Below are 26,484 nucleotides of genomic sequence, written 5' to 3'. Positions count from 1 at the left end.
GAGCAAAATGAATGAATCTATATTTTAAAATATGTTTATATACATTTGAATGTACTCCCTCCGTTCCTAAATACAAGGTGTATTAGTTTAAAAAAAAGTCAAACCTTGTCTATGTTTGACCAACTTTATAGCAAAATATATAACAATTTCCAATGCTAGATATATAGAATATGAAAATATATTTCATAATGAATCTAGTGATAATTATTTGGTATTCTACCTTGATATTTTTGTCTATAAACCTGGTTAAAGTTAGAGAAGTTTGACTTTAAAAATAATAATACACCTTATATTTAGAAACGAAGGGAGTAGTTTATAATATAATTTTTAAAATGTCTTATATTTAAAAAGAGGCGGAGGTAAAAGAAATGTCCCCCTCCCCCCTCTTTCTCTCCATCTCTGTCCTGTAGATCGGTCAAAAGTGAGCGCAGGCAGTATTTTTCATGTGGACAGGTCACAAGCGGAGGGGCAAAGTGCAAAAGCTTTCTATTTCCGGACAGACACCCCTTCTTCGTCGCCCACCGAGCACCCGCCTCGTCTCCCTGGAAACCAAAATCAAGAAGAGGAAGCCAGGAGCCCAAGAAGGCAAGAACCACACACCCTCCCTGACGCCTCCGCTTCCGCCTCCTTCCCACGGGCGCACCTGAGCTCTAGCCCTAGCATTTCCGCCTCCCCCCCTCTCCCCCTTGTTTCTCTTTCTGCAGGTATGTAGTATGCCCGAACCTGAAATTCTTCCCTCCCTTCTATTTTTCTTCTATTTTTTTTTCCAGATTGTTCGTGCGTCTTGTGCGCGGTTTCTTGGCCCGGTCAATCTTTCTTCCCGGTCATTCAACGGCGATTTAGTAAGAACCACGAATCAACAACTTTCTGTTGAGCGCTGATATCACTTGAATAGGGAATTTCTGTCGCCCGCTAGCAGTTTTCTTGAGCTTCTTCGTGCCAATCGCAGAAAGGGGGCGAAAGCTTATCCTTTTTATTTGCAAAAGTAAAGAGAAGTTGCAAGATACTGTATTGACCCCATTTTTGCAGGAAATGGAGGTGGTGGATTTGGTATCATCCGACTCCGAGGGCGAGGCGTGCGCGCACTCGCCTGATCGGAAGCGCCCTGCCCGGGAGCCGGCGGATCCATCCCGCGGCCCCGGGAGTCTTCCTGTGCAGACAAGCAGAATGGCCTGGCCGCCGCAGCACCCATGTCAGGCGGTGAGGAAAGATAAGGAGAAGGCGGGCGAGGGGGAGAGCGCGTGGGCAGCAGGGCCTCCTTCGCTCAGGGGAGGATCGCATGGTTCTGGTGCTGGTATCTTGGGAGCTCGGCCTGTGGGGTGGGATTCATGGAGTGCAGCGGCACACAAATCTAGAGATGAAAGAGACGAAACGGCCGGGCGTTGTTGGGGACCTTGGGGTGATGAGATTTGCAGATCAGTGTCTATGCCCAAAGAAGAACCAGACAACAGGGATGGTGCTGCGATGCCTGGACAAAGCTCTATGGCCATTCCTGAGCTGCTCATGGAAGACAGTAGCGCATGGCTGTCGAGGATCAAGGGGCTCCATTTCCCACTTCCTGACGCCAGCCAGTTGAAGGCCAGGCAAATTGAGTCGGATGAGATGCTCGCTCTTAAGCTTCAAGAGCAGTTAAACCAGGAACACCCAGGCTCGCAATCTTCCCAGCAGGTTGTTTCTGTTGGTTACTTCTCAATCTTGCTGTGCCCTTTTCAATGAAAACTCCATTTCTTACTTGTTTTCTTCTACCAGTCGCTTCTTGGCCTTTTCTGATAATTCACCACTGATGCAAGTTTACTAAACGGCCGACCAATTGCTGACATCTTGCAGGTTGATTCGACTCTAGCTTGGACACTGCATGAGGAAGATGCAGCGCGTGCCAGAATAGCGGCCAGAGAGGGCCAATCTAGTTCTGTAAGTTGCCGCTCTGTCTTGATGCATATGTTGTGGGGATCGCTTACTTAAAATTAGTGCAACAATCATGTTATCATCTTTTAATGAATATAGTGGCATGGTTTCAGTTATGACTTATGAACTGATATGTTGATGTACTTAACTCTTGGTTATGTTTGCTGGAAAGCATAGCTACCCTCTCTGTTTTATTTGTGGAACTTCGGCACTTTGCAAATCAGGTAGCTGAAAATGCGAATTACTTTGTCGAGACAAAGTTAGCATGGCATCATATATGTGTGCAATCACTTAATACCTATTGTTGGGTAAACTTGGCACAGTAGTAGAACCAAAAAAAAAAACTGTGGATGTTAGCAAAACGCTAAAAACTTAATTATCACATACTGCTCATACTCTTGAGTTTTGTGTTCTTGACTTGTATTTCAAGTTTCAACTTCATGACTGCATTTCCATCCTTCCTTTAATTGTGTAACTGTATTTTGTCCTCAGAGCCAGAGGGACCGCTCAATGGCACACTTGTATTCATATGGCTGGCGCTCGCAAGTTCAAGGTTCTACTTCATGGACAGCTAGTCACACATCGGCTCCAACCACAAGCAGACGGTGGTTGCCAAGAAACAGCGGCCCAGGATCAGAGCAACAAAATGTAGGACTCCTTAATAAGCTTATTTTTTCGACCTTCAGTTAACTGAGCACTGACATTTGCTCGTTTCTCAGATGATTATATCTCAGTTGACCAAAGGATTGTTTGGAGAAGAAAACATGGATTTGGAAATGGTTAGTGACTACTTGTATAGTTGACTACTTGTCCCTCTTGATTACTTATTATCATGTATCAGCAGCTCGTGAAAACCTAAATATTCATACTTCTTGCATTTTATTGGTAGTAATAACATAGGTATACATGTTTCCATTCCTTTTATCCCAACAATACATTTGATTAACCAATGTCTGCCCCTGTAATAATACTCTACGACGTCCCAAAATAAGTGTCTCAACTTTAATACAACTTTAGTACAAACTACAAAGTTGTACTAAAGTTGAGACACTTATTTTGGGATGGAGGGAGTAATAGACAACATGCTTTAAAATTCATAAATTTTCTGTGGAGTGGCGTAGTAAAGCAAAACCCCTCTTTCCACCACTTATCTGATCAGGCAACATCAACATAAGAGGATGCTTTTTTTCTTTAGTCCATGTACTCCCTCCGTCCCATAATATAATATCATTTTGCAAAAGCTTGCAAAACCATCTTGTATTATGGGACGGAGGGAGTAATATACTGAAGTGTTGATGTGGCAACAATCGTGTTATGGGCTTGATTTGCGGAAGGGAAGAGGGGATTTAAGGAGCGAATGCGTTTCAGGATGCAATCATAAAGGCTCTGAGCAGTGATTTTTGGAAGGTTAATTCTTGGGTTGGTTTGCAGATTACATGTAGATATTCTTGTAAAGGATCAACTAATCAGCTAACTATTCTGATCCAGAAATCAACTACTAGTTGGACCAACTAGAAATTAGCCAATTGTATCTGGAAAGCATAAAGTAATAGCCGGCTAGGCCACTGCAATTACTAACGCTTGTGTCCTTAAGGGGTGATACCTTGTACTTCCTACGTAAACTAATATAAGAGCGTTTATAGATTACTAAACTAGTGTTCTAAATGCTCTTATATTAGTTTACAGAGGGAGTAACATATTGAACATGGATACCTAAACCAGTCTACTGATGAGCCTGTATTACTCTCTATGTGGCACCATCTTTGCTGCCCCAAATTTCTACTCATGTTTTTGTGTCTCTAATGTAGAGGATGGCTGTTCTGGACTCACTCCAAGATGCACTTGAAAGCTGTGCGGACACATATCCTACAGATTCAGATGAGTAAGTGCTTACTGTTCTAATGCTATTTCTTTTTCATGCGGTGCAATGTTGTTTGGACGGAAATGCCTGCAGCCAGGCATATATGATTATTGCCATAGTTGCGTACTCGTCCTGATTTTGCTATACTGATTTGCATGTGTTGTTTGTTTCTGCCTAACATTGTGGATTGTTTTATATTGCTGAATTTACTTGTTGGTTCATGCATATCTATCCTGAGTTTCTGACTAATAGTTTCTTATTGCTCACATATTAGTGATGATTACGAGAACCTGATAGCACTTGATGACAACAACCATCACAGAGGAGCTTCTGACAGTGAAATTGACAGCTTGCCAGTATCTGTCGCTGAGGTTCTTAATTAAGTTTCCTACTAAAGACAAGATGGATGTGCATTACTTTGGGGTTTGGAAGAGCTAACTTACTTGCCTCTCCCCTCCATCTTTACGTTGCCAGGGAGAAAGTCGACGGGACGAGCCCTGCCCTATATGCCTGGATTGCCCTGCTGACGGTGTTTCCCTCCGGCATTTGCCGTGTGCACACAAATTCCATAAAGAGGTACACATGGAATTTATATATTGGAGCTGCTCCGTGTTCTGAATTTCCATTCTAACATATTTTGTGGGGTGTGATTTTCTTGTGCAGTGCATCGACAGGTGGCTTCGGATGAGGACCTCGTGCCCTGTGTGCAAATCCAGTGTATTTTGACAGGACGCGGTACCAGCTGCAGCACCTGTTGGAATATATAGCATGAAAAATAGATTAGGAGCCGCTTCGACACTCCTGGCGCCGCAGTGCGTAGACAACTTTGTAATGTTGTCTTTACACAATGCTGGCCGGCTCTCTCTCTCTCTCTCTGAGCAGAGGGTTTAGCGTATATTGGAACCTCTCTCTCTTCTGCTGGCTGCGAGAAACAGGGCATCACAAATATTGGAGTATTGTTTTTTTGCTGCAATTTTTTGTGTAGGGCAGATGTATGACATAGCCCGATTTTCATGTCATGTCATGTGGAGCCTGTCATGTACTCCCTCCATTCCATAATATAGGTTGTAGTAACATCTTATATTATGGGACGAAGTGAGTATTACTGAAGAGAAATGAAAGGTTTATTCTACTGCAGACTTGCAGTTCATCGGTTCTGGGATCCTGAACTATTATCTTGTTATTATTTTGTACTTGAGCTGAAAGCATCCAACCTAGTTCTTCAGTAATTTGTTCCACAGACTGTCATCTGTTTCAGTAAAGTAAATTGTTCAAAATGTGATTGTACTCCCTTCGTCTAATAATATAAAAGTGTTTTTAACAACAGGGAAGGAGGGAATATTTTGCAGTTGCCAAGCACCATCAGCTGTATGTGATCATGAAAATCACTACTGCTATGCGACTCGGAAATGTATATTTTCCCAAGCTGGCAACTGCAGATATTTTCCAGCAGTTGGATACGTTGATAACTCCCAGCCGCGACTCGTCGCGCCACCACACGACGCCCCTCTCCCGTTCACCCGTCCCGATTCCGGATCACTCCCTCTCCTCTCCACTCCCTCACCGAGATATTTCACGCGGCCCGCCCGCCATGTCGCTGCTCGCCGTCGTCACCAGCCGCGCCGCGGCCGTGCGCCCGCTTCGCGCCTCGGCGGCCTCGGGAGAGGCGGCCGCCGCGGACCAGCCGGCGGAGAGGAGGCCGGTGAAGATAATACTGCCCAAGAAGAAGCCGCAGAAGTGGTCCACGGGGATGGAGCCAGGGTCGTACGGCGGCGGCCCGACCACCATCAAGCCGCGCAAGTACTGGATGGGCAAGGAGGACCGCGACCCCATTGGCAACACCGACGACTTCATCTGGAACAAGAACTTCCTCCCCCACATGGAGCGCGTCATCGCCAACGGCGGCACCGACACGCCCGCCACCATCCCACGCGTCACGCAGGTAAGCCCATTCCCGCTCCCGGCCGGGCAGCAAGCAAGCGCACGCGCGTCTAAGTCCCGCTCAGTGAATTTGTTTCGAGCATGAATTAATGTTCTGCAGTGGGGGTTGTTATTCTAAAGCTCATAACCAGGCAATTCGCTTGAGCAGGAGGACGAGGATTCAGGGTTTCTAAGCATCAACCGCGCAATGGACCTTGACAGGTTACTCTCACCTCACCTCATCTGCTCCTCACTTGGTGTCCCGACAATCGTTTCGCGGGGTTTTGTAACGTAGGGTGTGTGTTGTAGTATGGATGTTGATCTGAGCAAGGAGCTTCTGGCGCCAGCCAAGTCAATCTTGCAGACCCAGCTCAAGGCTGCCCGCCGTGGACGATCCACTGGCGTTCAGGTTACTCGATTAAATGCCTTGCCCTCACAATGTAGCCTTATTCTCTTGCCTCTTAGGGATGTCAATGAGTTGGGTTCTTCGAATTCGGATGTAGGCTGTCAATAGATCCACCTTCATTAGATGGAAGCTAGCTCCGACTCGACGGGAACAGGAGCAATGGGACAGAGCGACCAGGGCAACCACCGGTGGCATTGTAAGTTGTTGCAATTCTATAACTGACTTGTTATATCTGTTGATTGATATCTATTTCTTCCGTTCCTAAATACAAGTCTTTTTAGAGATATCAATATAGACTACATATGGAGCAAAATGAGTGAATCTACACTCCAAAATATGTCTATATAGATTCGTATGTACTCCGTATTGAAATCTCTAAAAAGACTTATATTTTGGAACGGAGGGAGTACATGTTAGACTCTTCTAACAAAATTTTCACCATGTTCACATTCTCTTATAACATACTCCTAGTACATATGACAGTGTATACCTCTCTTCTAATTTTATTTTATTTTGGATTTTGGTTCCCTTTTAGGATGTCATACTAAGGGAGTCGCAACAGAAGGTGCAGCTGAAAGGGGACCCTAAGGTGGTGGCAGCTGAGGCCAGAGAGCAATACCTTAAGGTAATATCTCTTTTAAGTCAATATCAGGATTGAGTACTGCTAGTTTCCTCCTTGTTTACCTTCAACATGAACTATATCTCTTGGAGTTGTACTTTGCTAAGTTCTCATGTTCCACGTGTTCTTCAAGAATGAAATATGCACAAAATTTGTGTTACTGTCTTACTGATACCAAGGGTGTTTTGCAGTTGAAAGAAAGGTTGCAGTTGCTTACTTTAGGTATTGGTGGCATCGGTGTGGTTTCTGCTTATGTTTCATACACTCCTGAAATCGCTGCGAGGTACGCTTTTTCTTGGACGAGTTACATCGAGTTTGCTTTTTATTAGTGCTTCTCATATATGCTGTTTGTTCATTTGTGTATCTGAAACTAAGTTTGGCTATTTTTTTCTGGACAAACTTGGGATATGGCCTTCTTCGTTACCGATTGTTGGACTAGTTTGCTTCTTGTGCATTATATCTCCAAAGTGCTGCTTTGCATGCTGCACTAATACTAGTTACTCTTCAGCTTTGGTGCAGGGCTGATTGGATCTCTGGTGTATCTCCGCATGCTTGGAACCAGTGTGGATTCTCTAGCGGGTGGAACTAAAGCAGCTGCCAAGTATAACTTCTGGCTGTTTCTCTAACAAATTGGATTTGGAATTATACTAAAAAAGTGCTCACAGTTGGTTTAGTTTGGGAGTGCTGCGCTGCTAAATATAATCTATGATATCATTTTATAAGATTGCAGTCTGTGGTCAAAATTGACGGCTTTCATAGCCCGTCTGTCAGATAGATAGACAGACCTGCAAGCAAAGATATCTTTCTTATGATCTTTCAGACAAACCATTCTAGTCCTGACTTACACTGGACTTTGCCTGGTCTGTTCAGACCTGATTCTGTTTTCACCTATATAACTCTGGCAGTTCATGATTCATGATGACAAGTATGACCTGTTCAAATTCTTTGTATTGCTAATCTGCCTTGTATTAGGGGCTTAGCCAAAACGAAGACGAAAAAACTAATGGTTCATCATCTAAAAACAAGCTCTCTTCCATTCATTACAAGTTACAACAGACTTTTACCGCGTTTAGAAATTGCTTGTAATAAGTGTAACATCTAAACTCATCCTGGAATGCTTGCAGGGGCGCTGCGGCACAGCCAAGATTGCTTATTCCAATGGTTCTTGTGATGATGTACAATCGATGGAATGCGTAAGTAGATCAAGTCTTTTAAATTATTTGCTACTGAAATATTTCCATAATATGTCGAACAAACAAACAAAAAACTTACATGCATGTTTGCCTTTGCTTTTCTGATGCAGGATACTAGTTCCAGATTACGGTTTCATGCACCTGGAGTTGATACCCATGCTCGTTGGGTTTTTCACCTACAAGATTGCAATGTTTACTCAAGCGATTCAGGAATCAATACCTGATGTTGGAAACCGCGAAGCTTGAACGCTGCTTTGGCTAATAGAAGAACAGAGAGAAGGTTGTTGCCCTGAGGGGAGATTGGTCACCATTCATCAATATAGTAAGGGGCCGAGCTTCATCCATCCTTTCTTGGGCACGATAGCACAGCATGTGCCCATGCCATGTCAGCCATAATTTTATGCCGCCATGACTGTACTGTACCCCTTCCGACAGTTGGAAGGATTTTAAAGATTTATTTATGCTCATCCTGCCCTTTAAGCAGCATAACTAGGCATTGCAATGCATGATTCTACACGTTTTTAAATGAAGTACTGTAACTTGATTATGTTCAATGCTGATCCCACTCTTGTTATTTTTCTCAGGTTCTATTAAGGTTTTGGAAGAGTGTAATCTGCAGCCTGGAGATTTCGCCAAGTACTAAATCAGATTCAGGCCGACGATACTGTCTGAACATATCGACTGATTAACAGCATTCCGCTGAAAAAGTTTACATGACTGTGCGAAGGGAAGCTGGCATACAGGATTACAGGTGTGCTGTCAAATACTACAAGTTGTGTACAATGTACGCCTCTGAACTTTTGGTGCATTGACCCCGAATCACATGCCATGGTTGAGTCGACATTTAATTTGAGCATTTAACATTATGTGCACAAGGAGGTCGGCAGGACTCGGATCAGTACAGAATGTAAATAGTGAGGGTTGTTAGTACAGTACAATACAGTAGCTCCGGAAGCTCTCTTTTACAAAGTATAGTAAAAAAATGTTATTATTTCCGTGGACCATGCTCAAATGCCAAACTGGAACGCGGCATGCATGTGTGAGTTCCTCAGTAGGCTGCAGGCCTGCACCAGCACCAGCACCAGCACCATGTGATGAAGTGATGATCATGCACCGGTGGTGGAGGACTTTTTGTTTAGAAATGACATGAATATGATGCTTATCGTTGACAATGAGAAGAAGAACACGTAAAGAAATTGACACTATGTCATCATCACTACCGGGAATAGCTAAAAGCTAAAAGTGGAGGTGATGAAGCTTGCCTGTTTGCAGTAGTAGTAGTTGGGATAGTGCAAACCTTCTCAGGTAGATGCCTCCTTTCTTCTTCTTGCTAGCGGATAGATTCCTCTGGCCCTGCGTTGATGCCATAGGCATTTAAGTACAAGAACGCACCACCTACCACGTATACATTCCATTTAAGCTGCGCATCTGCAGCAAACTCAACTCAAGAGGAGCGTGTCACCGATTACACGTGATCCATTGAATGGCCCCCTGCCCTCCCTGCACTGCATCTAATAGCTGAATGCAGAGGACAAGGAGAGGAGAAACTTGGGGCAGCAAAAGGGAGGAAGAAAAAAGATGAATCATCATCATCATTGCCACGGCTCACAGTGAAGGGGTACATTCATTTCAACGAGTAGGGACTAGTATTTTTTTTTTCAAACTTTTCCTCTCTTTCATTCATTCGACGGGAGTATCTCTTTCATTGCTGGCCGTGTCCGCATCCTTCCGGCCACCCAAAAGAATCCTAACATGGTATCGAAATGGAACAACCTACATCAATAATAATAAATTCCCCCCAAAAACAAAGAGCCAAAAAAGTGTCTCTGACGCGTGGGCCCGGAAGAGCGGAGGAGGAGGAGGGAGGGAGCAAAGCATTGCTCCAGGCAGCTCCACCACGCACGCGACGACGCGAGTTCCCGGAAAGGCTCCTACGACCGCGAGTCAACGCTCTCCGCTGCTGCTGCTGCTGCCCCTTCCTCGGAGGTGGAGGCGGTCGCCGAGGCCGCGGCGGCGGCCGATCGGGCGGTGGGCCGGGGCCTGCGGCGGCCGGGGGAGGCGGTGGCGACGCGGCGGAGCGCGCCGCCGGCCGTCCAGTAGCGGCGGCAGGCGCGGCAGAGGTGACGCGGCTGCCGCACGTTGTAGTTGTTGAAGTAGCAGAACTTGGTCTCCCTGCTCCCGCACCTCGGGCATGGCAGCGGCTCGCCGCCCCCGACCGTGGCCTGCTGCGTCGTCGACGGAGCAGGAGGAGGAGGAGGCGGGGGCGAGGGCGTTGGCGTTGGCGTTGGCGCTGTGCTCTCTCCCGTGGAGATGGAGATGGAGACGGAGGCGGCGCGGTGGGCCTCGGGCTGGATGACCTGGCCGAAGAGCTTGAAGCCGGAGGCGTCGGCGTTGGTGGTGGTGGCGTGGGTGGGGAGGTTCGCCATGGAGGCAGGGGAGGGAGGTGGTGGTGTGTAAGAAAGTGCCCCCCTATATAGAGGAGGAGGCGGCGGTGGTCAATCCCCCCCCCCCCCCCCCTCGCTTTTCACTCATGCTTGCTTTGCTTAATAAACCTGACTTCTTTGTGTGACATGGGTGATGGCCGGCCCCATCTCTTTCCCCTTCTGGATATTTTCACCTTTTTTGTTTTATTATTATTTATTTATTTAATACTCATAAATATAGTACTACTGTGAAGCAATTTAATCTTGGACGGGCGGATATGAATGGAGTCATGGGCCATGCATGGTGAGTGATGCGTGCATTCATTTCAGCGCACACACGCGTAAAAGAATTCCATGGGAAGTGTGGCATCATGTGACGCCCTGGATTTGGCCCGAGCCTGTTCAAAGTACTTTACCAATGAGTGCAACTTTCCACGCTTTTATCGCATTCCAATCGTGTTGACTTCCGTGATCCATCTATATATATTCCTCTTGTCGTTTGACTTTTCAAACTTCTTGCGGTGATCCGCTCATGAGTGGAACGGACTCAACCGATGAAGCACTGTGAAGCAACAACAGGGGAGGGAGGGGAGCGTATTTGCCGCCCGTCGTTGACCCAGATTCTCTTTTGTTTTGCGCGTGACGTTTCCGTGCCCTGCAAAGCAAAGCAAAGCAAAAAAAGGTACTAGTAGGAGTAGAAGATTTGTGCTGGGCCAATACGTGTGCGGCGCCCGGATACGGGGCATCTCCCCCGACCCCGAGCGTGACGAGGACACAAGAATTATATGGCCGCGCCCATCGGTCTCACCTCTCTCTAATCGAAATGGCAAATGTCCGTGGCAACCCGCACGTCAGGATCTTGGACTACTACTACATAGTACAGTATACTCCCACAAGGTTAGGCACGACGACCGAAGATATAGCCAGCGATGTCACCGTCTACCGATATACACGGGCGGGCCCGTCGTATGTACACAAAGATTGAACGAAATCCAGCAGATAAAAAGGTTGAGGTGACGCGTCGGGTCCGTCGAACTGATTAGGTTCGGCAGGGCTTGATTTTTTCCGCCGGGCCTGTTTTGCCCAGTCGATCAGCCGGAAATCCGTTACCGGTACCTTCAAGGCAAAACGAAACGTGTACTGGTACTCCTGTGCGTGACCGTGCGTGCTTGCATGTCTTGCTACCATTGCAGCACAACGATCTGATAATAATTCTCCTAGAGAGGAACCGATAACGATTGGAGAGCTTTTTTTGTTGGTAGGTTACTTTTCGTATGGGCTTTCTTGCCAAATGTGCCTACATAAAGATACCGCAGTGTTTTTGGTTGTCAAGTCAACTCGCCAAGGTTGGCTTGCTTGCTACTCCCCCGGGGGTAGAAAAGTTTACCCTGGCCGACATCATCAAACCATTTTGCTAATGGTAATGAAAAGCGAGAGCTTGTCCTTTGTCTGACGTTGCACTCCAACTGAGTTGAAGCACGTACGTCTCACAAGAAACTGGGCTTTGATCCAGTTTTTATTTAGAGGATAAAAACTGAAACAAATCGTTTTCTTACGCAAGTATTGTATACGTATATAAAAGGAATAGATCGTTGTTTGGCTAAGAATCGATCAGTCAGTATTACACTCGCTTTTAAATATGCTGCCGTCCCGGTATAGAAATGAGCCCCCAGTATGTGTACATAGTGTACTGTAAAAGTAGTATACGTGCGTTGATTTGATTTAATTTGTTATAACTAAGGTCCTGTTTGGAACCATCCAGATTATATAATCTGGTTTTATAATCTATTATATTTCCAAACAGAACAGTTTATATTGTAGATTTTATAAACTAGATGACCAGATTATTATAATCTCATAATCTGCTCTACCCAGCTAAAATAAGATTATGGATTACAAATGACGTGTTACCCTTGTAAACTTTAAGAGAATTGCGCAGTACCACCGCCACCTTCCTATTTTTCCTTGTAAGCAGAGGGCAAACATGTCATTGTACAATTTAAAAGCTGGTTTATAGTTTATATAATCTGGCCTCCAAACATACCCATCTGGATTATTTTTATAAACCAGATTATATAATCTATGTTCATAATCCAGATTATCATAATCTATTATGGTTCCAAACATGGCTTAAGATAAGAAAAGAACCGCTAGCTACTCACTGGATCTTCTTAATTTCATCGGATTGTTCGGCCATGCTCCAGTAGTATCTCTTTTTGGCCTGACTATGCGTGAAGGAGAAGAAAAGGTCCGTTCGGCTTGATCTACTGACTTCATGCTCGACGTCACGCAAATTCACGAGCGGGAGTGAGGGGGTTAGCGTATGATTAAGGCCATGTCTTCGTTCGTGTTGGCTAACAAACATCAACTGTTCCAGACTTTTTGTTTCCAACATATTCTTTTCTGACTATTACATGTTTCAAAGTGTGGTTTGTCAATATTTACATTAATCGTACGCCTTAGCATATATAGAGTATATGGATAGAAATATATCAACCATATCAGTTGTACAAGAAAAGGATGGGGAGATAAACTAGAAAATAGCAAACATAATCCTAGCTGCCTAATACACGTAGCGATCATGCTCAACACACCCCATGCAGTCGAAGCGTCACCAGTGATGCATGGGGAGATAAACTAGGAAATAGCAAACATAATCCTAGCTGCCTAATACACGTAGCGATCATGCTCAACACACCCCCATGCAGTCGAAGCGTCACCAGTAATGCATAGACTGGACCGGAACTCCTCGAAAGTAGACGTTCGGTAACCGCTTGGTCATAACATCGGCAAACTGTTGTGCAGTGGGCACATGTAAGACGAGGATGCGTCCGAGGGCCACCTACTCACACACGAAGTGGATGTCAAGCTCGATGCGCTTCGTGCGGCGATGATGAACGGGTTGGCCGAGAGGTAGACGGCGGAGACGTTGTCACAGTACACAGTGTAGCTTGTGAGACGTTATGATGAAGCTCCTGAAGAAGCTGTCGCATCATCCTCGCGCTTCCTTCTTAATGGTATCCACGGGCCTCCAATCAAGAATGTAAAGGGTTCCGTCAAGGGGACGCGCTCTTCCCGCTGCTCTTTGTGCTTACCATCGATCCACTCCATCAAATTCTAGAGCTTGCCACTACCAAAGTTCTCCTGCATAAGTTTCGCGGACGCGGCGCTACAATGAGAACCTCCCTGTATGCGGATGACGCATCTATCTTCATGGCCCCAATTAAGGACATTGAGAACCTCTCCATCATCCTGAAGGGCTTTGGTGAGGTCACGAGTTTGTGCACCAACTTTCAGAAGAGCTCAGTCACCCCTATTAGATGCGCTGACATCGACTTGGACCACATTCTCGGAGGCGTGCCGGTGTCTAGGGCCTCATTTTCGGTGAAATATCTAGGCTTGCCACTCTCGGTCTGGCAGCTAAAGACGATGGATTTTCAATACCTTGAGGACAAAGCGGCCGCTAAGCTTGACACTTGGGACGGGCAAAACATCACCATCATCGGACGCACGACTCTTGTCAAGTCGGTAATTGCCTCCCAGGCGGTCTATGACATTACGCCTCTCATTGTGCCAGTGCGCTCTCTTCACAACATCAACAAGTTAGAGAGGGCTTTTCTTTGGTCCGGATCGGACAGGACGACGGGAGCCCAATGCAAGGTGAATTGGGAGATGGTCTGCCGCCCCAAGGAATACGGAGGCCTTGGTGTCCTTCATTCTTCCAAGTTCGCCCGAGCTCTACGCCTCAGATGGCCATGGTTTGAGTGGAAGGAGCCAAACAAACTATGGGCAGAGCTCGGGAACCCATGCACGAAGGGACATATGGATTTTTTTACGCCTCAACTACCATCATTTTGGGCAACGGAGCAAAAACACCTTTCTGGGACTCCCCGTGGTTTCTTGGGCAAAAGCCTAAGGATATCACTCCTTTAATCTTCGAGGCATCCTCGCGCAAGAACTGGAAAGTGTGGGAGGCACTAAATGGGAAGGCTTGGATTCTCAAGCTCAACAACAACATTGTCGTCTCAAGTGACTTCATCCGCCAATTCTTCACTCTATGGATGCTTTGTTGGAAACATGCCCTAGACAATAATAAATTAGTTATTATTATATTTCCTTGATCACGATAATCATTTATTATCCATGCTAGAATTGTATTGATTGGAAACTCAAATACATGTGTGGATACATAGACAACACACTGTCCCTAGTGAGCCTCTAGTTGACTAGCTCGTTGATCAAAGATGGTCAAGGTTTCCTGGCCATAGGCAAGTGTTGTCACTTGATAACGGGATCACATCATTAGGAGAATGATGTGATGGACAAGACCCAAACTATAAATGTAGCATATGATCGTGTCAGTTTATTGCTACTATTTTCTGCATATCAATGTATCTGTTCCTATGACCATGAGATCATGCAACTCCCAGACACCAGAGAAATACCTTGTGTGTATCAAACGTCGCAACGTAACTGGGTGACTATAAAGGTGCTCTACAGGTATCTCCGAAGGTGTCTGTTGGGTTGGCATGGATCAAGACTGGGATTTGTCACTCCATGTGACGGAGAGGTATCTCGGGGCCCACTCGGTAATACAATATCACAACAAGCCTTGCAAGCAATGTGACTAAGGAGTTAGTTACGGGATCTTGTATCACGGAACGAGTAAAGAGACTTGCCGGTAACGAGATTGAACGAGGTATAGAGATACCGGTGATCGAATCTCGGGCAAGTAACATACCGAAGGATGAAGGGAACAACATACGGGATTAACTGAATCCTTGACATAGAGGTTCAACTGAAAGAGATCTTCGTAGAATATGTAGGAGCCAATATGTAAATCTAGGTCCCGCTATTGGTTATTGACCGGGGAGTGTCTCAGGTCATGTCTGCATAGTTCTCGAACCCGCAGGGTGTGCACACTTAAGGTTCAGTGACGCTTCGGTATAGTTGAGTTATATGTGTTGGTGACCAAAGTTTTGTTCGGAGTCCCGAATGAGATCCCAGACATCACGAGGAGCTCTGGAATGGTCCGGAAATGAAGATTGATATATAGGAAGTTGGTATTTGGATTCTGGAAGGTTTTCGGGCATTGCCGACAATGTACCGGGAGTGACGAATGGGTTTCGGGTGCCCACTGGGTGGGCCCACCACGCCCCAAGGGGTCCACGTGGGTTTATTGGATGCTCAATAAGGCATAATGGGCTGACAAAGTCATCCAAGGAAAGCCCATGAGTAAAAAGTGGAAAATCCAAAAGAGGTGGGAAATTAAGGAAGGAGTCCTAGTCCAAGTGGGATTGGAGGAGGACTCCTTGTTGGAATTATGCCCTAGAGGCAATAATAAATGTATAGTTATTATTATAATTCCTGTATCAAGATAATAGTTTATTATCCATGCTATAATTGTATTGAATGAAGACTCGTTTACATGTGTGGATACATAGACAAAACACCGTCCCTAGCATGCCTCTAGTTGGCTAGCCAGTTGATCGATGATAGTCAGTGTCTTCTGATTATGAACAAGGTGTTGTTGCTTGATAACTGGATCACGTCATTGGGAGAATCACGTGATGGACTAGACCCAAACTAATAGACGTAGCATGTTGATCGTGTCATTTTGTTGCTACTGTTTTCTGCGTGTCAAGTATTTATTCCTATGACCATGAGATCATATAACTCACTGACACCGGAGGAATGCTTTGTGTGTATCAAACGTCGCAACGTAACTGGGTGACTATAAAGATGCTCTACAGGTATCTCCGAAGGTGTTAGTTGAGTTAGTATGGATCAAGACTGGGATTTGTCACTCCGTGTGACGGAGAGGTATCTCGGGGCCCACTCGGTAATACAACATCACACACAAGCCTTGCAAGCAATGTAACTTAGTGTAAGTTGCGGGATCTTGTATTACGGAACGAGTAAAGAGACTTGCCGGTAAACGAGATTGAAATAGGTATGCGGATACTGACGATCGAATCTCGGGCAAGTAACATACCGAAGGACAAAGGGAATGACATACGGGATTGTACGAATCCTTGGCACTGAGGTTCAAACGATAAGATCTTCGTAGAATATGTAGGATCCAATATGGGCATCCAGGTCCCGCTATTGGATATTGACCGAGGAGTCTCTCGGGTCATGTCTACATAGTTCTCGAACCCGCAGGGTCTGCACACTTAAGGTTCGATGTTGTTTTATGCGTATTTGAGTTATATGGTTGGTTACCGAATGTTGTTCAGAGTCCCGGATGAGATCACGGACGTCACGAGGGTTTCCGGAATGGTCCGGAAACGAAGATTGATATATAGGATGACCTCATTTGATTACCGGAAGGTTTTCGGAGTTACCGGGAATGTACCGGGAATGACGAATGGGTTCCGGGAGTTCGCCGGGGGGGGGGGGGGGGCAACCCACCCCGGGGAAGCCCATAGGCTTTGGGGAGACACACCAGCCCTTAGTGGGCTGGTGGGACAGCCCCAAGGGGGCCTATGCGCCAAGAATAAAGAATCAAAGGAAAAGAAAAAAAAAGAGGGAGGAAGTGGGAAGGGAGGGGGACTCCTCCCACCAAACCAAGTCCAACTCGGTTTGGGGGGGGGAGTCCTCCCCCCTTGGCTCGGCCGACCCCTTGAGGGTCCCTTGGACCCCAAGGCAAGGTCCCCCTCCCTCCTCCTATATATATGGAGCAATTAGGGCTGATTTGAGACGACTTTCTCACGGCTGCCCGACCACATACCTCCATAGTTTTTCCTCTAGATCGCGTTTCTGCGGAGCTCGGGCGGAGCCCTGCTGAGACAAGATCATCACCAACCTCCGGAGCGCCGTCACGCTGCCGTAAAAATCTTCTACCTCTCCGTCTCTCTTGCTGGATCAAGAAGGCCGAGATCATCGTCGAGCTGTACGTGTGCTGAACGCGGAGGTGCCGTCCGTTCGGTACTAGATCGTGGGACTGATCGCGGGATTGTTCGCGGGGCGGATCAAGGGACGTGAGGACGTTCCACTACATCAACCGCGTTCTCTAACACTTCTGCTGTACGATCTACAAGGGTACGTAGATCACTCATCCCCTCTCGTAGATGGACATCACCATGATAGGTCTTCGTGCGCGTAGGAAAATTTTTGTTTCCCATGCGACGTTCCCCAACAGTGGCATCATGAGCTAGGTTCATGCGTAGATGTCTTCTCGAGTAGAACACAAAAGTTTTTGTGGGCGGTGATGTGCGTTTTGCTGCCCTTCTTAGTCTTTTCTTGATTCTGCGGTATTGTTGGATTGAAGCGGCTTGGACCGACATTACTCGTACGCTTACGAGAGACTGGTTTCATCGTTACGAGTAACCCCCTTTGCTCAAAGATGACTGGCAAGTGACGGTTTCTCCAATTTTAGTTGAATCGGATTTGACCGAGGAGGTCCTTGGATGAGGTTAAGTAGCAACTCATATATCTCCGTTGTGGTGTTTGCGTAAGTAAGATGCGATCCTACTAGATACCCTTGGTCACCACGTAAAACATGCAACAACAAAATTAGAGGACGTCTAACTTGTTTTTGCAGGGTATGATTGTGATGTGATATGGCCAACGATGTGATGTGATATATTGGATGTATGAGATGATCATGTTGTAATAGAAATATCAACTTGCACGTCGATGGTACGGCAACCGGCAGGAGCCATAGGGTTGTCTTTATACTAACATATGTGCTTGCAGATGCGTTTACTATTTTGCTAGGATGTAGCTTTAGTAGTAATAGCATAAGTAGCACGACAACCCCGATGGCAACACGTTGATGGATGATCATGGTGTGGCGCCGGTGACAAGAAGATCATGCCGGTGCTTTGGTGATGGAGATCAAGAAGCATGAGATGATGGCCATATCATGTCACTTATGAATTGCATGTGATGTTAATCCTTTTATGCACCTTATTTTGCTTAGAACGACGGTAGCATTATGAGGTGATCTCTCACTAAAATTTCAAGACGAAATTGTGTTCTCCCCGACTGTGCACCGTTTCTACAGTTCGTCGTTTCGAGACACCACGTGATGATCGGGTGTGATAGACTCAACGTTCACATACAACGGGTGCAAAACAGTTGCGCACGCGAAACACTCGGGTTAAGCTTGACGAGCCTAGCATGTGCAGACATGGCCTCGGAACACGTGAGACCGAAAGGTCGATCATGAATCATATAGTTGATATGATTAGCATAGGGATGCTTACCACTGAAACTATACTCAACTCACGTGATGATCGGACTTGGATAGTGTAAGTGGATCATGAACCACTCAAATGACTAGAGAGATGTACTTTTTGAGTAGGAGTTTAGCATATAATTTGATTAAGTTAAACTCTAATTATCTTGAACATAGTCTAAAGTCCACTTTGAATATATTTGTGTTGTAGATCATGGCTCACGCAAGTGTCATCCTGAATTTTAATACGTTCCTAGAGAAAGCTAAGTTGAAAGATGATGGAAGCAACTTTGTAGACTGGGCTCGTAATCTTAAGCTAATCTTACAAGCTGGGAAGAAGGATTATGTCCTTAATGCTGCGCTAGGAGATGAACCACCCGCTACGGCTGATCAGGATGTTAAGAACGCTTGGTTAGCGCGTAAGGAGTACTACTCAATAGTTCAATGTGCAGTCTTGTATGGCTTAGAACCGGGACTTCAACGTCGCTTTGAGCGTCATGGAGCATTTGAGATGTTCCAGGAGTTGAAGTTTATCTTTCAGAAGAACGCCCGGATCGAGAGGTATGAGACCTCCGATAAATTCTATGCTTGCAAGATGGAGGAAAACTCGTCTGTCAGTGAACATGTGCTCAAAATGTCTGGGTACTCAAACCGTCTGGCTGAGCTGGGGATTGAACTCCCTCAAGAGGCTATCACTGACAGAATCCTTCAATCACTGCCGCCAAGCTATAAAGGCTTTGTGTTGAACTACAACATGCAAGGGATGAACAAGTCTCCCGGCGAGTTGTTTGCGATGCTGAAAGTCGCAGAGTCTGAACTCCGTAAAGAGCATCAAGTGTTGATGGTGAGCAAGACCACTAGTTTCAAGAGAAACGGCAAAGGCAAGAAGGGCAATTCGAAGAAGAGTGGCAAGCCTGTTGCCAATCCGCCGAAGAAACCCAAGGCTGGACCTAAGCCTGAAACAGAGTGCTTCTATTGCAAGGGTATGGGTCACTAGAAGCGCAATTGCCCCAAGTATCTGGCAGATAAGAAGGCGGGCAAAGAAAAATCAGGTATATTTGATATACATGTTATTGATGTGTACTTAACCGGCTCTCGTAGTAGTGCCTGGGTATTCGATACCGGTTCTGTTGCTCACATTTGCAACTCGAAACAGGAACTGCGGAATAGACGAAGGCTGGCGAAAGACGAAGTGACGATGCGCGTAGGAAATGGTTCCAAGGTTGATGCAATCGCCGTCGGCACAGTGTCACTTCAGCTACCATCGGGATTAGTGATGAACTTAAATCGTTGTTATTTAGTGCCTGCGTTGAGCATGAACATTATATCTGGATCTTGTTTATTGCGAGACGGTTACTCTTTTAAGTCTGAGAATAATGGTTGTTCTATTTCTATGAGTAACATCTTTTATGGTCATGCACCGAATGTGAGAGGATTGTTCATATTGAATCTTGATAGCGATACGCATATACATAACATTGAGACCAAAAGAGTTAGAGTAAACAATGATAGCGCCATATTTTTGTGGCACTGCCGCTTGGGTCATATTGGTGTAAAGCGCATGAAGAAACTCCATGCTGATGGGCTTTTGGAGTCACTTGACTTTGATTCACTTGACACGTGCGAACCATGCCTCATGGGCAAGATGACTAAGACTCCGTTCTCCGGAACAATGGAGCGTGCAAGTGACTTGTTGGAAATCATACATACCGATGTGTGTGGTCCCATGAGCGTGGAGGCACGCGGCGGATATCGTTATTTCCTCACCTTCAGTGACGACTTAAGCAGATATGGTTATGTCTACTTGATGAAGCACAAGTCTGAAACATTTGAAAAGTTCAAGCAATTTCAGAGTGAAGTGGAAAATCATCGTAACAAGAAGATCAAGTTCCTACGGTCTGATCGTGGGGGTGAATATCTGAGTTTCGAGTTTGGTACTCACTTAAGACAATGTGGAATTGTTTCGCAGTTAACACCGCCTGGAACACCACAGCATAATGGTGTGTCCGAACGTCGTAATCGTACTTTGTTAGAGATGGTGCGATCTATGATGTCTCTTACTGATTTGCCATTATCATTTTGGGGTTATGCATTAGAAACAGCTGCATTCACTTTAAATAGGGCACCATCAAAATCCGTTGAGACGACACCATACGAACTGTGGTATGGCAAAAGGCCAAAGTTGTCGTTTCTTAAAGTTTGGGGATGTGATGCTTATGTCAAAAAGCTTCAGCCTGAAAAGCTGGAACCCAAAGCGGAAAAATGCGTCTTCATAGGTTACCCAAAAGAGACAGTTGGGTACACCTTCTATCTCAAATCCGAGGGCAAAGTGTTTGTTGCTAAGAACGGAACTTTTCTCGAGAAGGAGTTTCTCTCGAGAGAATTGAGTGGGAGGAAGATAGAACTTGACGAGGTTGTCGAACCTCTCATCCCTCTGGATGGTGGCGCAGGGCAAGGGGAAACCTCTGTCGTTGCGATGCCGGTTGAGGAGGAAGTTAATGATGATGATCATGAAACTCCAGTTCAAGTTTCTGTCGAACCACGCAGGTCGACGAGATCACGCGCTGCTCCAGAGTGGTACGGTAATCCCGTCTTATCAATCATGTTGTTAGACAACAATGAACCTGCAAATTATGAAGAAGCAATGGTGGGCCCAGATTCCAACAAATGGCTAGAAGCCATGAAATCCGAGATAGGATCCATGTATGAGAACAAAGTGTGGACTTTGGAGATACTACCTGAGGGCCGCAAGGCTATTCAGAACAAATGGGTCTTTAAGAAAAAGACGGACGCTGACGGTAATGTGACCGTTTATAAAGCTCGACTTGTGGCAAAGGGTTTTTCACAAGTTCTAGGAGTTGACTACGATGAGGCCTTCTCACCCGTAGCGATGCTTAAGTCCGTCAGAATCATGTTAGCAATAGCTGCATTTTTCGATTATGAAATCTGGCAGATGGATGTCAAAACGGCGTTCCTTAACGGTTTCCTGAAGGAAGAGTTGTATATGATGCAACCCGAAGGTTTTGTCGATCCTAAAAATGCTGACAAGGTGTGCAAGCTCCAGCGATCCATTTATGGACTGGTGCAAGCATCTCGGAGTTGGAACAAACGCTTTGATGAGGTGATCAAAGCATTTGGGTTTATACAAGTGGTTGGAGAATCTTGTATTTACAAGAAAGTGAGTGGGAGCTCTGTGGCGTTTCTAATATTATATGTGGATGACATATTACTGATTGGAAACAACGTAGAGCTTTTGGAGAGCATAAAAGGTTACTTGAATAAAAGTTTCTCTATGAAGGACCTAGGAGAAGCTGCTTACATTCTGGGCATTAAGATCTATAGGGATAGATCAAAACGCCTGATAGGACTTTCACAAAGCACATACCTTGATAAAGTTTTGAAGAGGTTCAAAATGGAACAGTCCAAGAAAGGGTTCTTGCCAGTTTTACAAGGTACGAGATTGAGTAAGACTCAGTGCCCAGCAACTGATGAAGATAGAGAGCATATGCGCTCCGTCCCCTATGCTTCAGCCATAGGTTCTATCATGTATGCGATGCTGTGCACTAGACCGGATGTTAGCCTGGCCATAAGTATGGCAGGTAGGTTCCAGAGTAATCCAGGAGTGGATCACTGGACAGCGGTCAAGAATATTCTGAAGTACCTGAAAAGGACTAAGGAGATGTTTCTCGTGTATGGAGGTGACGAAGAGCTCGTCGTAAAAGGTTACGTCGATGCAAGCTTTGACACAGATCCGGACGACTCTAAGTCGCAAACCGGATACGTATTTATTCTTAATGGGGGTGCAGTAAGCTGGTGCAGTTCCAAGCAAAGCGTCGTAGCAGATTCTACATGTGAAGCAGAGTACATGGCTGCCTCGGAGGCGGCTAAGGAGGGTGTATGGATGAAGCAGTTCATGACGGATCTTGGAGTGGTGCCAAGTGCACTGGATCCAATAACCTTGTTCTGTGACAACACTGGTGCCATTGCCCTGGCAAAGGAACCAAGGTTTCACAAGAAGACCAGACACATCAAATGACGCTTCAACCTCATCCGCAACTACGTCGAGGAGGAGGACGTAAATATATGCAAGGTGCACACGGATCTGAATGTAGCAGACCCGCTGACTAAACCTCTTCCACGACCAAAACATGATCGACACCAGAACTGTATGGGTGTTAGATTTATTACAATGTAAATTCACATGGTGATGTGAAGGCTAGATTATTGACTCTAGTGCAAGTGGGAGACTGTTGGAATTATGCCCTAGAGGCAATAATAAATGTATAGTTATTATTATAATTCCTGTATCAAGATAATAGTTTATTATCCATGCTATAATTGTATTGAATGAAGACTCATTTACATGTGTGGATACATAGACAAAACACCGTCCCTAGCATGCCTCTAGTTGGCTAGCCAGTTGATCGATGATAGTCAGTGTCTTCTGATTATGAACAAGGTGTTGTTGCTTGATAACTGGATCACGTCATTGGGAGAATCACGTGATGGACTAGACCCAAACTAATAGACGTAGCATGTTGATCGTGTCATTTTGTTGCTACTGTTTTCTGCGTGTCAAGTATTTATTCCTATGACCATGAGATCATATAACTCACTGACACCGGAGGAATGCTTTGTGTGTATCAAACGTCGCAACGTAACTGGGTGACTATAAAGATGCTCTACAGGTATCTCCGAAGGTGTTAGTTGAGTTAGTATGGATCAAGACTGGGATTTGTCACTCCGTGTGACGGAGAGGTATCTCGGGGCCCACTCGGTAATACAACATCACACACAAGCCTTGCAAGCAATGTAACTTAGTGTAAGTTGCGGGATCTTGTATTACGGAACGAGTAAAGAGACTTGCCGGTAAACGAGATTGAAATAGGTATGCGGATACTGAAGATCGAATCTCGGGCAAGTAACATACCGAAGGACAAAGGGAATGACATACGGGATTATACGAATCCTTGGCACTGAGGTTCAAACGATAAGATCTTCGTAGAATATGTAGGATCCAATATGGGCATCCAGGTCCCGCTATTGGATATTGACCGAGGAGTCTCTCGGGTCATGTCTACATAGTTCTCGAACCCGCAGGGTCTGCACACTTAAGGTTCGACGTTGTTTTATGCGTATTTGAGTTATATGGTTGGTTACCGAATGTTTTTCGGAGTCCCGGATGAGATCACGGACGTCACGAGGGTTTCCGGAATGGTCCGGAAACGAAGATTGATATATAGGATGACCTCATTTGATTACCGGAAGGTTTTCGGAGTTACCGGGAATGTACCGGGAATGACGAATGGGTTCCGGGAGTTCACCCGGGGGGGGGGGGGGGCAACCCACCCCGGGGAAGCCCATAGGCTTTGGGGAGACACACCAGCCCTTAGTGGGCTGGTGGGACAGCCCCAAGGGGGCCTATGCGCCAAGAATAAAGAATCAAAGGAAAAGAAAAAAAAAAGAGGGAGGAAGTGGGAAGGGAGGGGGACTCCTCCCACCAAACCAAGTCCAACTCGGTTTGGGGGGGGGGGGAGTCCTCCCCCCCTTGGCTCGGCCGACCCCTTGAGGGTCCCTTGGACCCAAGGCAAGGTCCCCCTCCCTCCTCCTATATATATGGAGCAATTAGGGCTGATTTGAGACGACTTTCTCACGGCTGCCCGACCACATACCTCCATAGTTTTTCCTCTAGATCGCGTTTCTACGGAGCTCGGGCGGAGCCCTGCTGAGACAAGATCATCACCAACCTCCGGAGCGCCGTCATGCTGCCGGAGAACTCTTCTACCTCTCCGTCTCTCTTGCTGGATCAAGAAGGCCGAGATCATCGTCGAGCTGTACGTGTGCTGAACGCGGAGGTGCCGTCCGTTCGGTACTAGATCGTGGGACTGATCGCGGGATTGTTCGCGGGGAGGATCGAGGGACGTGAGGACATTCCACTACATCAACCGCGTTCTCTAACGCTTCTGCTGTACGATCTACAAGGGTACGTAGATCACTCATCCCCTCTCGTAGATGGACATCACCATGATAGGTCTTCGTGCGCGTAGGAAAATTTTTGTTTCCCATGCGACATTCCCCAACACTCCTCCCTCCTCCACTTCGGCCGACCCAAGGGTCCTCCCTTGTGGCGCAAGGCCCGCCCCCTCCCTCCTCCTATATATAGTAGAGGTTTCGGGTTGTTTGAGACACAACTTTGCCACGTGCAACCCTAAACCTCTACTTTGTAGTTCTTCCTCTAGATCGGTTTTTTGCGGAGCTCGGGCGGAGCCTTGCAGGAATAGATCACCACCACCACCGGAGCGCCGTCGGGCTGCCGGGGAACTCATCTACATCCCCGTCTCTCTTGTTGGATCAAGAAGGCGGAGATCGTCATCGATCTATACGTGTACGGAATGTGGAGGTGCCGTCCGTTCGACACTTGATCGGGACGGATCACGAGATGGTTCGTGGGACGGATCGTGAAGACGTACCACTACATCAACCACATTTATTAACGCTTCTGCTTAGTGATCTACAAGGGTATGTGGATCCGATCTCCCTCTCGTAGATGATCATCACCATGATAGGTCTTCGTGTGCGTAGGAATTTCTTTGTTTCCCATGCAACGTTCCCCAATAGTTGCATCATGAGCTAGGTTCATGCGTAGATGAAATCTCGAGTAGAACACAAAAGTTTTTGTGGGCGTTGATGTTTGATTTGCTGCCCTCCTTATTCTTTTCTCGATTCGGCGGTATTGTTGGATTGAAGCGGCCTGGAGCAACCTTACTCGTACGCTTACGAGAGACCGGTTTCATCGACTAACATGCAACTTGTTGCATAAAGATGACTGGCGGGTGTCTATTTCTTCAACTTTAGTTGAATCAGATTTGACCTAGGCGATCCTTGGAGAAAGGTTAAATAGCAGTTTGCATATCACTGTTGTGGCTTTGCGTAAGTAAGATGCAATCATACTAGATACCCATAGCAGCCACGTAAAACATGCAACAACAAATTAGAGGACGTCTAACTTGTTTTTGCAGGGTATGCATGTGATGTGATATGGCCAAAGACATGATGTGATATATTGGATGTATGAGATGATCATGTTGTAGTAGTTAAATATCGACTTGCACGTCAATACTACGGCAACCGACAGGAGCCATAGGGTTGTCTTTAAACTAACGTTTGTGCTTGCAGATGCGTTTACTATATTGCTAGGTTGTAGCTTTAGTAGTAATAGCACAGATAGCATGACAACCTCGATGGTGGCGCGATGATGGAGATCATGGTGTGGTGCCGTTGACGATGAAGATCATGTCGGTGCTTTGGTGATGGAGATCAAGAAGCACAAGATCATGGCCATATCATGTCACTTATGAATTGCATGTGATGTTAATCCTTTTTATGCACCTTATTTTGCTTAGGATGACGGTAGCATTATAAGGTGGTCCCTCACTAAAATTTCAAGATAAAATTGTGTTCTCCCCGACTGTGCACCGTTGCGACAGTTCGTCGTTTCGAGACACCACGTGATGACCGGGTGTGATAGACTCAACGTTCACATACAACGGGTGCAAAACAGTTGCACACGCGGAACACTCGGGTTAAACTTGACGAGCCTAGCATGTACAGACATGGCCTCGGAACACAAGAGACCGAAAGGTCGAGCATGAATCATATAGTTGATATGATCAACATGGAGATGTTCACCACTGAAACTATACTCAACTCACATGATGATCGGACTTGAGTTAGTGGATCTGGATCATGCGCCACTCAAATGACTAGAGGGATGTCTATTTTGAGTGGGAGTTGCTAGTAATATGATTAGCTAAACTCAATTATCATGAACATAGTCAAAAAGGTCTTTGCAAATTATGTTGTAGCTTGCGCTCTAGCTCTACTATTTTTTATATGTTCCTAGAGAAAATTTAGTTGAAAGATGATAGTAGCAATTTTGCGGACTGAGTCCATAAACTGAGGGTTGTCCTCA

General features: G+C 45.9%; 3 protein-coding genes across 3 annotated transcripts; 2 read left to right on the top strand and 1 right to left on the bottom strand.

Moving 5' to 3' along the window:
- Positions 1–475: 475 nt before the first annotated feature.
- Positions 476–4,903, top strand: LOC123444080. Its single transcript, XM_045120692.1, has 9 exons — positions 476–842; positions 1,030–1,668; positions 1,828–1,911; positions 2,398–2,553; positions 2,625–2,684; positions 3,714–3,787; positions 4,041–4,137; positions 4,241–4,342; positions 4,430–4,903. Exons 1-9 carry the CDS (start codon positions 714–716, stop codon positions 4,490–4,492), a joined length of 1,404 nt encoding a protein of 467 aa, XP_044976627.1. The 5' UTR covers positions 476–713; the 3' UTR covers positions 4,493–4,903.
- A 316-nt stretch (positions 4,904–5,219) lies between these two features.
- LOC123444081 (protein CONSERVED ONLY IN THE GREEN LINEAGE 160, chloroplastic-like) lies at positions 5,220–8,899 on the top strand. The gene is made up of 10 exons (XM_045120693.1): positions 5,220–5,708; positions 5,856–5,908; positions 5,996–6,095; positions 6,190–6,288; positions 6,628–6,717; positions 6,903–6,994; positions 7,220–7,312; positions 7,836–7,904; positions 8,015–8,226; positions 8,489–8,899. The coding sequence occupies exons 1-9, from the start codon at positions 5,358–5,360 to the stop codon at positions 8,148–8,150; spliced, it is 1,083 nt and encodes a 360-aa protein (XP_044976628.1). The 5' UTR covers positions 5,220–5,357; the 3' UTR covers positions 8,151–8,226; positions 8,489–8,899.
- Positions 8,900–9,478: 579 nt separating this feature from the next.
- On the bottom strand, positions 9,479–10,402 carry LOC123444082 (dof zinc finger protein DOF1.5-like). Its single transcript, XM_045120694.1, has one exon. The coding sequence runs from the start codon at positions 10,328–10,330 to the stop codon at positions 9,836–9,838; it is 495 nt and encodes a 164-aa protein (XP_044976629.1). The 5' UTR covers positions 10,331–10,402; the 3' UTR covers positions 9,479–9,835.
- Between the last annotated feature and the right edge of the window lie 16,082 nt (positions 10,403–26,484).

Source organism: Hordeum vulgare, chromosome 3H (assembly GCF_904849725.1).
Source record: "Hordeum vulgare subsp. vulgare chromosome 3H, MorexV3_pseudomolecules_assembly, whole genome shotgun sequence".
Classification (NCBI taxonomy): domain Eukaryota; kingdom Viridiplantae; phylum Streptophyta; class Magnoliopsida; order Poales; family Poaceae; genus Hordeum; species Hordeum vulgare.
This window is presented reverse-complemented; position numbering and strand designations above follow the sequence as displayed.

Excerpts from the sequence above, each read along its gene's own strand:
- LOC123444080 (XM_045120692.1), top strand. The coding sequence starts at position 714 with ATGCCCGAACCTGAAATTCTTCCCTCCCTTCTATTTTTCTTCTATTTT. Across the intron at positions 843-1,029 it reads GGTCATTCAACGGCGATTTA|GAAATGGAGGTGGTGGATTT; the intron begins GTAAGAACCACG and ends CCATTTTTGCAG. Across the intron at positions 4,138-4,240 it reads TGCCAGTATCTGTCGCTGAG|GGAGAAAGTCGACGGGACGA; the intron begins GTTCTTAATTAA and ends TTACGTTGCCAG.
- LOC123444081 (XM_045120693.1), top strand. The coding sequence starts at position 5,358 with ATGTCGCTGCTCGCCGTCGTCACCAGCCGCGCCGCGGCCGTGCGCCCG. Across the intron at positions 5,909-5,995 it reads CGCGCAATGGACCTTGACAG|TATGGATGTTGATCTGAGCA; the intron begins GTTACTCTCACC and ends TGTGTGTTGTAG. Across the intron at positions 6,718-6,902 it reads CCAGAGAGCAATACCTTAAG|TTGAAAGAAAGGTTGCAGTT; the intron begins GTAATATCTCTT and ends GGTGTTTTGCAG.
- LOC123444082 (XM_045120694.1), bottom strand. The coding sequence starts at position 10,330 with ATGGCGAACCTCCCCACCCACGCCACCACCACCAACGCCGACGCCTCC.